We start from the raw sequence: 13,407 nt of genomic DNA on the forward strand, positions 1-13,407 counted from the left end.
TGGATGTACTTTCCAAAAAATACACTTGTCAAACTCCAGTATAATAGATGGAACAATGGGGAAGAATGCAGAGTGCAGAATATAGTTCTCAGCATTGTAGCGCATCAGTTCCAGAGACAAAGTACAATGTCTGCAATGGGGTAGAGGTGAATCGGGCAGTACCCAAGCTTATGGAAAGACTGTTTTGAATCCTGATATAATAGGGGAAGCAGCTGTTCTTGAGTATGCTGGTTGCGTGTGTTCAAGTTTCTAATATTTTTTGTTTTCAGGCCGAACAGTCCCTCACAGCGGCGCAAAGACAAACCCGATTGACACGGGAGGGATTGACACACCATGCTTGAACTCCACTACCACAGTGACCACGGTCTACCAGCAGCCCATCATGAGTCAGGGAAGCCCACTGAGTGGCGAGCCAGTCTTACTGGCCAAGGAAGAGGAGGAAAAGAAACAGCAGTCCGATGAAGAGCCAATGGAGATGGTATTGGATAAACCAGACGAGCAAGAAACCAAAAACGTTAATCAGATCCTTACAGACATTGTCAAAGCCAAAATGTCTGAGGATCTCAAACCCATGGAAATGGACAAGGACAGTATTGCTGAATCCAAGTCTCCGGAGATCTTTATGCAGGAAGACACGGGAAGTGACATGGCTCCAATGCAGACAGATGAGCAGTTGAACAAGGAACAGTACATCCCAGGTCCCAACGAGAAGCCGCTCTTCGCCGCTGAGGCCATGACTATGGAAGACCTGAATCTCTTGGCTGAGATGTTCTATCTGCCTTATGAGCATGGACCCAAATCTGTTCAGATGTTGAGGGAATTTCAATGGCTTCGAGCAAACAGTAGTGTTGTCAGTGTGAACTGTAAAGGGAAAGATGCAGAAAAGGTAAAATGACGAGAGATTTTGTTTGCTCTCTCCTATCAAACACCCAGGGCGGCTCCTAGGCACAGTGTGCAGCTCCTTCTGAAATGATTCATTTAATGATCCCTGGAAGTTATGGAATGGAGTCTATACAAGTTATATACTGAGATGGAGCAGGTGAAGACGCCAGCCTGCATCTGACAGTCGGATAATGCCGATCCAGGCGTTTTTTTGGTCTGTTGCCTCCATGCCGACTATCTACATTGATCCCACTTGGCCCATATCCCTCTTTTCCTATGAGCTGTGTTTATGCCCACTTCTGCCACCTTTCGCAGCTTTTTCAACACACGTATCATCCTCTTGGAGAGAAAAGCTGTCTCCTCCTTTAAATGTTTCCTCTCTCACTTTAAATGTGTTCTCTAGTTTAAGACGTCTACCCTTGGAGGAAAACTGACTATCCATCCCATTTAACTTCCTGATATACTGTATTTCCCGAAATGAAGACGCACCTGTGTCAAAGACGCACCCCCAATTTAAGTTGCTAAATTTTGAGAAAAGGCTGGCGGGACAGGATCAAGGATTTGGTTTAGTCCAGGGGTGGGCAACATTGCCTGCGTACCCCAGGACTGGCTGCAGTTCCCAGATCCCTCGCATCCCTGGGACTAGCTGCAGTTCCCAGGTCGTCTGCGAGCCCTGGGACTGGCTGTAGCGCCCAGGTCGCCTGCCCCGGGACTGGCTGTTGCGCCCAGGTCACCTGCCCCGAGACTAGTAGAGAGAAAGAGCGCAAGCCCAGGACGGAGCAGCCAGCCTTCCGCCCAGTAGCTACCTGCCAACCACCACCTCCACTGGTTGTGCCTGTGCCAAAGGACACTGTGGCTGGCGGGCGGGCAGGCAGATGGCGCTGAGGTGGCAGCTCACAGCCACCCGAGCTACTTCCCTCCCCGGCGGCGCTGTCCTTTTACAGCCGCATCCCATCAGTTGCCAGCAATGAGGGATAGACTTGGCTATCCCTCAGTACAGCAACATCGTTCTTGATGTTGCTGTACTGAGGGATAGCCAAGTCTATCTTACTTGGCTAACAACCTAACCTTCGGCCTCCAAGACGCAGGTTAATTTTCGAGAGTTATTTTTAGCGTCAACATTGCCGGGAAATATGGTGATTAATAAAACTACACCCCTCCACCTCCAATGAGAACAATCACAACATGTCCAATCGCTTGTAACTGAAACCCTTGATTCCAGGTGACTTCCTGATGAATCGCTTCTTCAAACCTTCTAGAGCTGCCACATCCCTTCGATAGTGTGGTGACCAGAATTGTGCACAATATTCCTAGTGTAGCCTATGTCTTTAACAGTTGCAACTTTACCCACCGCTTCCTATCAAACTAGTTTGCCAAAATACCTTGGATCCCATGTGCCATAAGTTCCTGGACCAGCTTGCCATGTGGGATCTTGCCAAAAGCCTTGTTAAAGTCTGGACAGAGTGAATGTGTAGAGGATATTTTTGCTAGTGGGAGAGTCTAGACCCGAGGCCATAGCCTCAGAATAAAAGAATATACCTTTAGAATGGAGATGAGGAGGAATTTCTTTAGCCAGAGGGTAGTGAATCTGTGGAAACGGACAACTGTGGAAGCCAAGTCGATGGATATTTTTATGGTGGGGTTTGACCGATTATTGATTAGTAAGGGTGTCGGGGGTTATGGGGAGAAGGCAGGAGTATGGGGTTGAGAGGGAAAGATAGATCAGCCATGAGTGAATGATGGGCCAAATGGCCTAATTCTGCTCCTAGAATGTATAGACTTATAAAGTCTATATACACCACATCTACTGCCTTGCTCTTATACATTTTCTTAGTCACCTCAAAAATAAAAGGTCAGATTCGCGAGGAAGGATTCCCCATACACAAACCTATGGCAACTACCCCTAGTCAGTCCTAAATCCTTTCCCAAATAATTGTTACTACTGACATAAGGCTCACCTACCTGGAGTTCCCTGGCTCATCCGTACCGCCCTTGAATAATACCTCTACTGAGTTCCTCCTGTAATTTCAGTTCTACGTAAAATATCAGCATCTACAGTTCCGTTTTGTTTCTGTCCATTGAGTTGAACATGCCTTTTCTGGCTTGATATTCTTTTCCTCCACTTCTGCATTTTCGCCTCTTCTAAGGATCTGTCTTTAAACTGTATTTGCTATCATCTCTTCCTGTTAACAAACCTTGGGTGTGGTTTGGTGAGCCATTAGATTGGGACTGTTGTATTGATCTATTGACTGACCACATGGGTTTTCTCCAGTTTCCTCCCACATTCCATACAGACAGCACCTTTGGTCAGGATCGAACTCGTGTCTCTGGAGCTGTAAGGCAGCAGCTTTACCGCTGCTCCACTGTGACGACCTAAAATTGCATTGAGTTATACTCTATCCATAAGTATGTATTTAGACAATAAGCAGAGTTCTGATTTTTCTGTTGCAGATTGAGAAATGGCATTTCAGAGCCACCAAGTTTGAAGAAATGTGTCGCAGAGTAATGCAGATGTTTACTCGCCTGGCTAACTGTGAAAACCGATCCATTCTCTACGATTTGTACCCATACGTCTGGGACATAAAGGGTGTTGTGGCCATGGTGAAATCCTTTGTCCAGTGGTTAGGTAGGTAACATCGCAGTCTGGTATTGATCCCACATGCTCTTGGTTTGAGACTCTACAATTGTGTCAGCCCTTGAAAACTTCTTAAACTAAAACTATCAATGCACCGAATCGATCTGGAATCCAAAGGTCGCACTTCAGGTATAATTTCTGCCATCCCCTACTTCTGTCCTTCAAAGTTACGGCATCTTCTAATTAACCCACATTGATCTTAAATTCCCCCCCTGCCCACATCACATGTACAGTGCAGGACATTGACATGCTGATGTCTTGTTTCTGAGCTGGGATTTTAAACCAACACCAGGATTAGAGTTAATGATTTTGATTGAGAGTTTCTAAACCACACTTTTCCACTAGCTTTACTTTTCAGAGGCTGATGCAGTTGTTCCTTGTAACTATTTAAAGCCCACTGGTAATTAAAAAAAAAAAAGAAACAGCTCATTGCATTTCATTTTTGTGTTGTCTCTTTTTTCTGGGACTGACTGTGGACCGCATCACGTCACTAGAACTAGTAAAATGTCTCGAAATTGTGGAATGGCACCCAGAGGAAATAACACAGGGAGAACTGAAATGTGCCGAGATCACACCCTGCCGTTGGGAGCTGCTTGCTGTGTGCCTTGTAACATTACTGTTTCCAACAGAACAGTGGCATGCCATCAGAAGCCGAAAGCTTGGAACGCAAACTCCAGGCCACAGCGCATGCGAGCTTTATAAAACGCGCAAGGCTATTCTGGTGACTGCTGCTTCAGTCAGTACTTCACGTGTGCTACCAGTTTCAAAACAAAAAAAAAATGGGCGGAAAGCCGTGTTAAAAATCCGGTGACTCCAATCTCCTTTCGCAAATGCAATTGGAATACAGTCATGGAATGAAACAACGATGAGAGCTTACTTTGATTGAGGTGGTGGAGTGCGGACTGTCTCAGGCACCAGCATGGTCTAGGTTACGGCATGTAACCAAATTTTATTCACAGGTTCTACGCAGATGACAGGGAATGTGGCGTGGATGCAGTCTTTTAAAGAACAATACAGCAGGCAGCTCAACTGGCATCGTGATCACGGCACGTGTTCCTCTTTTGAAACGCTTAGGATTAGGGATCGCATATTCGAGTGGCAAGGTCCCCTGTCTGAAGGCAAAGCATTTCGATACAGTTTCTGAAAAACGGCTGCTGTTGTGTCCTGGGGAGGGGTGAGAAAGATCCTGACTTCCAAAAGTGCTGCAGTTAGTTTAATACAAGAGTTTGCAATCTTATAATGGCAGGTGTAAGACCGGGTGGTTGTGACACAGTTCAAAATGTGAAATATCAGTTTTCTGGTAGACATCAGAAATGATCAATATCTGACCTCACTGATCGTTTAAAAAAAAAAAAATCAATGGGTGGGGTGCAAATTTATTTTTCCTTGAGTCAGTACTGAACTTAGATTCATCTTGTTTAGTAATCAGCAGTATGCAACAGTTAGTTGGCAGCTTACAAATATTAGGTTCCATTATTGGAGTAATAATTGGCATTGTGTTCAGCGCAGACATTGTGGGCCAAAGGGCATGTTCCTATGTTTTAATTTTGTTCTGGCAAAAATCAACAATAGATTACACAAACAGCGGTGCTTCTATCAAGGTATTCGGCAAATTCAGTGCTAGTTCATTAAACATGGGGGGGGGGGGGGCACAAGTTGTGAGAAAGGCAGCCTGTCATAATTTTTGAAGAGCTTTAGAGCTCAGCTTTTTCCCCGCTGAGATTGTCCTAGTGTTCAGTGATGCGGTTTGCATTCTGTCATAACCTGAGTGTGATGCTGTGATGTGAAGGGATACTAACGGCCTCTTCTATTGTCTTGTCTTCTTCCCTCATTGTGTACAGATAGAAGAATCCTCAGCACAAGTTACTACAGCTGTGGGATCCACAACGCCAGATGTATGAAGCGTGGCGCGATCATTAATTTAGCTTAGTGATAGGCAGTGAGGTTTTCTAAGAGAATGTTTTGAGGAAGTCTTGAAGTCACATTTATGCAGCCAGTATTATAAGAAATGCTTTAACGTTTTTTTTTTTTATATAGAACACAGTCCAGATTAATTTTGAAATCAAAAGCTAGTTGTGTTACTGTCCTCCAAGTACCTGTTACAAGCTTTATGAAATGTTTTGTTTTGCCGTCTGTTATAATGTAGGAAATATTATTTCTGAAGCTGCAGTTATTTTTTTAGAAATGGGTTCAGTTTTCTAAGCTGACTCATTTTGCAAATGGAAGTCAATTGCAATATAAAAATTAATCTTGTTCTCCATTCCCCAGCCCTGAAAACATCTACTGAAGGTTCAGTAAAGTGTTTCCGTGCCACATTCCATATCTTTCATTTTTATAAAGTTCTGCATTTTCATTCTAGATTGGCATGTAACGTTGGTACTGCTCAGGACTGTATCTCACTAGTGAATGGAGAGGAAGGCTTCCTTATTCGTAGCCAGGTTACAGACTCGTTTTTGCATTGACCCATAAAAACGAGCAAGGCCTAGAAACTGAAGCTTTCTCTCTTGTGCTGCTCTGCTGATCTTGTCAGATGACTGTCATGGTATGGACTGCACGCCAGTCATCATTTCTGTTTGCCTATTTGGAGTGAAAGTGGAAAGTCAAAGCGAGCCGAGTTTTCCAGTATCGCTTACAGTTTATAAACCATGGTGCAAGAATTCTTTATTGTGGAAGGAGGGCTTGGGTGGATCTGACCCTTCCCACCTTGTCCCGTTAAGATTGTGGGGCAAGTTGCTTGGTGCAGGAGTCGGTGCAATGTCCGATGCTTCAATTTCTTGTGTTGGAAATATGGCTGATAGAAAACTTAAACATTTATTTCTCATTTCGACATTTGGTCTGAAATATTGAGTGGCTTTTAACTTTTCTGGCTGGATTTAGATTTCAGATTTTATGACGGCCCAAATTGCCTCAGTGTTCACCCCATTAAATCACGATAGTTCAGATATATGTGCAGATCTTATGCTGGCTTCTATTCGACCTCTGTCACCCAAACTGTGTCTCACCAGTTGGCATTCAGCAGGATGGACAGGAGTGTGGTGACTCTTTGCGTGCTTGTCCCAGAGGAGGTTCTACTAATCATCCGATACACACGTTTTGTTTTGCCGTCTGTTTTTAATGTCGGAAAAATTATTTCTGAAGCTGCAGTTATTTTTTAGAAAAGGGTTCCGTTTTCTAAGCTGACTCATTTTGCAAATGGAAGTAAATTGCAACATAAAAATGAATCTTGCTCTCCATTCCCCAATAGCAGCTGGATCCTTTGTGAATTGTGCGAATTGTAGAGCATTGAAGCACAGCTTTGTTAAAGGCACTACCCGAAGCCATCAGCTCCAGGAAATGGGTTGTATAATGGCTCTTTGCATAAAAACATTGTCTCCAGTGTTATTTGTCGGAAACCTGTGCGTTATCCATGATCACATCTGTCTGTAGTGGAGATGCAGGCTTGTGCCATTGATGTAAATGAGTTGCCCGTGTCAAAGGGTGATAGAGGAAGAATATGCAAATATTTGGAAGTAGTAAAGTTGATTCTACATGTGGATATTGATAAACATCCCCGTTTAAGTCTCCTGCTTAACAGTCTAAATGGTTCTTTGCACGTCTGGTGAACATGTCTGTCTTTCCCTCACTTGCTCTCCAAACTTTATTATAGTTCATTGTCTGCTCAGTATTTAAAATGGAGGGAGCATTTACCCAGCAAGGCTCAAGGTTCATCATTTTGACCCGACCTCTGCTCTGACCACATCATCTGTCCCTGTTGATGGAGTGGCTTGGCGTGTCTGTGGGATATTATTTTGCGCCCCTTTCCTTTGGCTGACTTGGACTTAGTTGGCTGATTCTCTGAAACCGTTAACTGCCCACGTTCACTACGTTTTGTCTTGTTTCCCCTCTCTAGTTTTGAAACTATATATACCCATCCATCCTTCCTGTTCCTTCTTCAACCTTGCTTCATGGCTGGGGAAGAAAGTGATCAGGCCAGTGCCTCAACAGCAGTGAAACAATCTGCGATTACACTTCAAAGCAGCTTCAAGCTACCAAGTCCTTTCCCAGAGATTCCTGTTTGCAAAGGGAATTTGGGAACTTGCTAGAAACCAGAAGTTGTGTTGGGAGTAAGCAGGGTCGTGGTTCCAGGCCTTCAACTGGTATGCAAATACAGACTCAACTTGATTTTTCCAATATACACCTAAACCATACAGAAAACTCGGCAGCCACCAGCAAATGAAAAGAAGAATTGATAACTTCAGTCCCATCCAGAGTACCATTGTGTATTTGAGTTAATATGATTGCTGCAAATGTAACTTGGATGTAAAAGCCTACTAGAATTGAAGAGATTTGAGATGAGAAGAGAACATGGGCGTTATCTGTTACTGAAACTTGGAGTTGATGCCTTGCTTTAAGACAATCTTGGTCTTGTTTTCCCTCTTGGGAATTTTTCCCGTCATACATCTTGAATGGTGGATCCTGGTGTGAATTTTAGAAGAAGCGAGCTGAACAGGCAAAGATGGCTGGATGTCTTGATGTACGTACAAGGCCTGCTGGCCTGAAAACCCTCTGTCAGACAAGGGTGAGCTGGGGAAACTAGTTGCCTGCAGCTTACAGCCTGGTCCTGCCCAGCTTCAGTGTGTTGACTATATAGGGCATTACCTGTGGAAGCTTTTATTGTTGGACCTCGCTGATAATACAAGAACTGAAGGATGCCATAAGTTGCCGTGAGTCCTCAACGATTGATGAGCCTTGCCCCCATTGAAAGACACACAACCTACAGATGCTGGAAAATCTGAAATCATAAATAAAGAGAGTTGAAAATACTCAGCAGATTCAGGCAGGGATTGTGAGAATGAAACATTGTGTTTCTCTTATCGACCATTGCTGGAGTATTTCCAGCATTTTCTTTACTTTTTATTTGAAGCTTACAACTATTGTTGATCTGTAACCAGCATAGGTTAAAGGTTTTCCTGTTTAAACAAACAAATCTGCATACCAAATGTCATCTGACAAGAGGAGCCAAAATGTGACTTCATTTTAAGTTAAGGATTGCTTAGGGCTGCAATGGGACTTTAGGGACATCCTTTCAATATCCAATGTAGCCAAAACAGCATGGCAAAACCTGGAATTATTCCATGCACATTTGTAAATAAGCATTTGGTAAAGAGCCACGGTCAAACATTTCTCTATTGATGGTTGCATTTGATGGGTTAACAGATGACTGTTTCGTTTTAAAACTTTTGTAAAGAAGAGTGGTGTGGATCATTTCAGCCCTAAACTCATGCAAGGGGTAGTCCAGTTCAGAGAGGGTTATTCTTGCTGCGCACTTTTTCTATTGAGAAGGTGGTGTATTGCTTTTGTGGAAAAAATAAGACCACAGGAAGCCCCTACGTAACATTCTCCGCTTGGATCTGATCAACAGGGTGTCGTAGTCAATCTTCAGCACAGTTCTTGAGTGGCGACCAAGAACCCTGGGCCTTTAGAGGTGGTCTAGCAGGAGAGTTTCAGGTATTCTACCAATTCCCAATGACTGATGTTATTTTTTCTTCATTTTGAAAGAGAAAACATTGTGCAAAAGGAAAGGATTGGTCTGTTGATGGCTAGCTGGTTTCCTTGACAGAATTTGGTACACTTTGGTACTGGCACTAATTTGCTTTCTTTTCAGTTTGGAAGGAGATGTTGGAATCCCACTGCGCCTGCGCGCGCTGCAAATTTTAGTTGACGTGTCGTTGACCAAAACGTTCCTTTGCAGGTTGCGCAACATTTACTGAGCGCTGCGCAGCTTGCTTCCACCTCGAAGTTCCATGAACCGCGAAGGCCAAGTTAAGAAGTGAACATTCAGCCTCTAAAATGTGGTGGGGATGGAGGGCGGGCGGGCGGGAGGAACAGACCGAGACACATACGTAAGCACACTAAGTTATAACTCGCCTTGCCATTGGTGCCTAATGGACTCGAATGGGAGGGTCGATGGACAAGGATGTTTTCTATCCAGACTGCTGAACTTTCTTGGTTTTTCCTCAAAGGTTCATGGAGCTTTGTTGCGCTGTTTTGTTTTCTCCTCTACAGGTGCTTTTGCGCGCAGCCTGTGATACCGCGCTTGCGATGAAACTCTGGGTGCACTGCTTCGACAGCCAGTTAACCCTCTCCAGACCAAACCTCCTCCCCAGACATTCCTTGCCCCCCCCCACCCCCCAAACCCTTCAAAAGAGATTTTTTGGCCTTTAAAACACAAAAAAAAAACTAAAAATAAAACTACGATTTCCATAGTAATTGGCACCTCCCTGACTTCTTTGCTGCCGCAGACACTGTGCGTCATGTCCGGTGACTGGAATTGGTTCCAGCTACATTGCTGCACGTGATGCTTTACATGGTGCCTTCAGCAGCAAATGAGTTTGAGATTGGAAGTTATGTTGTGTGGAGAAGATACTGATGTCCCAAAGTTGTCGCAGAGCAGTGCTGACTAAGCTGTTTGTTCTTCGCAGCGTTTGTTGCCCATTGAAGCGGCAAACGATCTCTTCTACCAACCACCGCCACCCATGCCGACGTCAAAAGTCTTCGCCATCAGGCCATACTTCCCAAAGGACGAGGTATGTGCCATTTTCATCTCAACGACATCATCGAGACATTCTTAGATCCTGGCATTTTGTGTTCATGTAAACTAAGATGGGTCCTGACCCAAAACGTCACATATACATAAGGTAGACACAACATGTGGAGTAACTCAACGGGTCAGACAGCATGTCTGTAGAAATGCAATAGCTGACTTTTCGGGTCGGAACTCTTCTTCAGACCATGCTACAGCCATCTTAAAACGGCTGATCTCTGAAGCTATGCAGGCACAGGCCTGGCCAGTACTTGGAATGGAGACTGCCTGGGAATATAGGGTGCGAACATCATTTTGTGGCTAGCTTCCATATAAACCAACATCTTCAGTCCTTCCTATACATCTGTCACCTATCCATGTTCTCCAGAGGTGCTGCGATACTCCAGCTCTTTGCGTCTTTTGTTCTTAAACAAAGATTTAACTGAGTTTTAATCAGGTTCTTAATATATATGAAAATTCCCAACCTTATCACCAACTGAAATGTGGTGTGGATGTCAGACAGTGGCTTCTCATCCAAGTCACATTCTCCTGTGTAACTATTAGGGGGAAAAAACTGCTGAAGGAACACGACAGGTCAGGCAGCTCGACAGGTCATGGACAGATGACATTTAGTCAGTTTACAGAATGATCCCGACCTGAAACATCGCCTGTCTCTTCCCTCCACAGACACTGCCTGACCTACTGGGTTCCTCCAGCACTTTGTTTAGCTCAAGATTCTATTGCCTGCAGTTTCTTGCATGCTCCCTCCTACTGACAGTGTTTACTGTCCAACTTCAGATATTCAGGCCCTGAGGACCTTCAATGTCCACGAGGGCTTTGTAGTTTTGACAGTTTGAAGAAGGGTCCCGACCCAAAACATCATCTGTCCATTTCCCTCACAAGACGTTGCCTGACCCACAGTGATCCTCCAGCACTTTGTGTTTTGCTCAAGATTCTATCACCAGTTCCTTGTGTCTCCGCGTAACTACAGACGTTTGTTCCAGCAGGCTTTTTTATTATATTTTTTTTCTTGTGTCATTGCTGTCCATGCACAGAAGCCACTTAAATTAGATGCTATTATCTCCAGTTGCTACAGTTATTTAATCAGTTCGTCTTGAGAAATCAACTGCTGCTTGTGCAGACTATTTGACTTTAGAGTTTGCATCCTTCCCTCTTGGTCTTACAAAACATTTTAATCCCTTGGAAATGGGAAGAAGGCATCTCCAAGGCAGCACTCAGAAACCTGTTCACAGTTTATATTCATGCTGTGTCTTTATATTTTTAGAAGTTAAGCATTATTTCCTTTTGACCATCTCTTCAGTGGATATTGTTGCTGTTTCTTCTAAATTGCTAAGTCAGTTACTTTAGCCCACCAAGTCCACTCCAACCAGTGATCAACCCGTATACTTGCACTATCCTACACACTAGGGGCAATTTACAATTTTTACCAAAGCCAATTAATCTACAAACCTGCACGTCTTTGGAGTGTGGGTGGAAACCGGACCACCAGGAGAAAGACCCACGCAGTCACAGGGAGAGAGTTCCAACTCTTGTCAGCCTGTAGTCAGGATCGAACCCGGGTCCCTGGCGCTGTGTGGCAGCAACTCTGCCACTGTGCTTCAGGAGTGCAACATCGGGCGTAATTGTAGCATTCGTACACTTCAAGGGTCAGTCCAGTTGTACCCTCTTCTCTTTACTGTTCAACGCAGAACGAGATGCAAACTCAATGTGTGAGGAAATTTGATTAATGTAACTACCAAGGCTTTTTAAATGATCCAAAAGTGATCAGTTTATTAAACGTTCAACATAGAATTACTTTTGGATACTTAAAAAAAAAAAAAAAAAAAAAAAAAAAAAAGCCTTGGTGCAGTTACATGAATCCATGGGAATTCACTTTGCATTTTTGTAATGGCACACTGGCTGAATCAAATCTGGCAATGTCATCCAGCATGGAAATGTCTTGTCAATCCCAACCTAAGTTAATCCCATTTGCCTGCACTCAGCCCATACCCCTCTATACCTTTCCTAAGACTTAGGAGCAGAATTGGGTCACTCCGCCCATCGTGTCTGTTCCGCCATTGGCAGATCCATTTTTCTCTCTGCCTCATACTCCTGCCTTCTAACATTTGACACCGTTACTAATCAAGAATCTATCGATCGTCGCTTTAAAAGTATCCAATGACTTGATCTCTGCCACCAACTGTGGCAATGAATTCCACAGATTCACCACTCTCTGGCTAGAGAAATTCTTTCCGACTCATTCGACTGCTTCCTGGCACCCAGTGCTTGGTTAATCTGTGTAGAATAGTGATTAACATACTCTTCACAGGTAAAAGAACCTGGGGAAACTGGGATGCTATATGATGGATTTGTCCTTGTACATGTGGAAATCACCATTGATATGAATTTACTTGGTAAGTTCTATCAGATTGGCAAGTTATCTTTTAAACCGAGTTACAGTCAACATCTGGAACCGAGATGCAGGTCCAAGTAGTGAATCTGCACATGTGTTTAAATCTAACTTTAATCCTTGATTTGTTCTATTAGTCTCTGGATAATGAATATTTGGTTCATTGGTCCAGAGAATCGCAAACAATATATACAGTGTCAAAGCTGGGAGCTTTGTCCAAGTCGGGCGACCGGTTTTATTGGTGGGTTGGTGGTGGAAGTCTCACACCAGCAGGTTCAGGAATAGCTACTTTCCTGCAACCATCAGGTTCCTGAACTGACCTGCATATCCCTTACCCTTCCTTGTGCGTCAATCATCGGGAAGTACTATACCGCAGCAGAGTTGGGCAGATTTCCCACCAGTGTATTTGGGCCACGCCTCTTCTTGGCAATTAAGACCAAGTTCGATTAAGTAGTCTCTCACTGCCAATTATCTTTAATTGCGACCAGGAAAATATTGCAAAGACCTTACTGCTCTGTGTGTTTCATTTCCTGAGACCCGCGTAGCTTGAGAACGGCAGACTGCAAATAAGACCGCCAGTTTCACCAGCTACATTTGTGCCATAAATACGCACGTGGAACACTGGCAAAACATCTGGCCTGCCCCCAGATGTGGCACTTGAACTGGGGGATAAACACGTCACTCTTTGAGCTCTCCTTCAATGCAAATTCATCTCCCAAAACTTGGCAGCCAGCACTGATGTTTGTGACATTGGTCCAATTTTAAGCATTGTCTATGTATGGCAATAATTGCACTGATATATATGCAAAAACTGTATTTCGCTGTACCTTTGGTGCAAGTGACAAAAAAAGAACCATACACCAACCATATGACTGACATCTTCAGGATCCTCCTATTGTAGATACGCACAAAACGCTG

General features: G+C 44.0%; 1 protein-coding gene across 1 annotated transcript in view; it reads left to right on the forward strand.

The window, feature by feature from the left end:
* oga (O-GlcNAcase) overlaps positions 1–13,407 on the forward strand; it is a 43,450-nt gene that overhangs the window by 22,736 nt on the left and 7,307 nt on the right. Inside the window, exons 9-12 of the mRNA XM_033034163.1 lie at positions 270–886; positions 3,334–3,508; positions 8,919–9,004; positions 9,979–10,083. Coding sequence (XP_032890054.1) covers positions 270–886; positions 3,334–3,508; positions 8,919–9,004; positions 9,979–10,083 — 983 coding nt within the window. The remainder of the gene's footprint in view (positions 1–269; positions 887–3,333; positions 3,509–8,918; positions 9,005–9,978; positions 10,084–13,407) is intronic.

Source organism: Amblyraja radiata, chromosome 15 (assembly GCF_010909765.2).
Source record: "Amblyraja radiata isolate CabotCenter1 chromosome 15, sAmbRad1.1.pri, whole genome shotgun sequence".
Lineage (NCBI taxonomy): Eukaryota > Metazoa > Chordata > Chondrichthyes > Rajiformes > Rajidae > Amblyraja > Amblyraja radiata.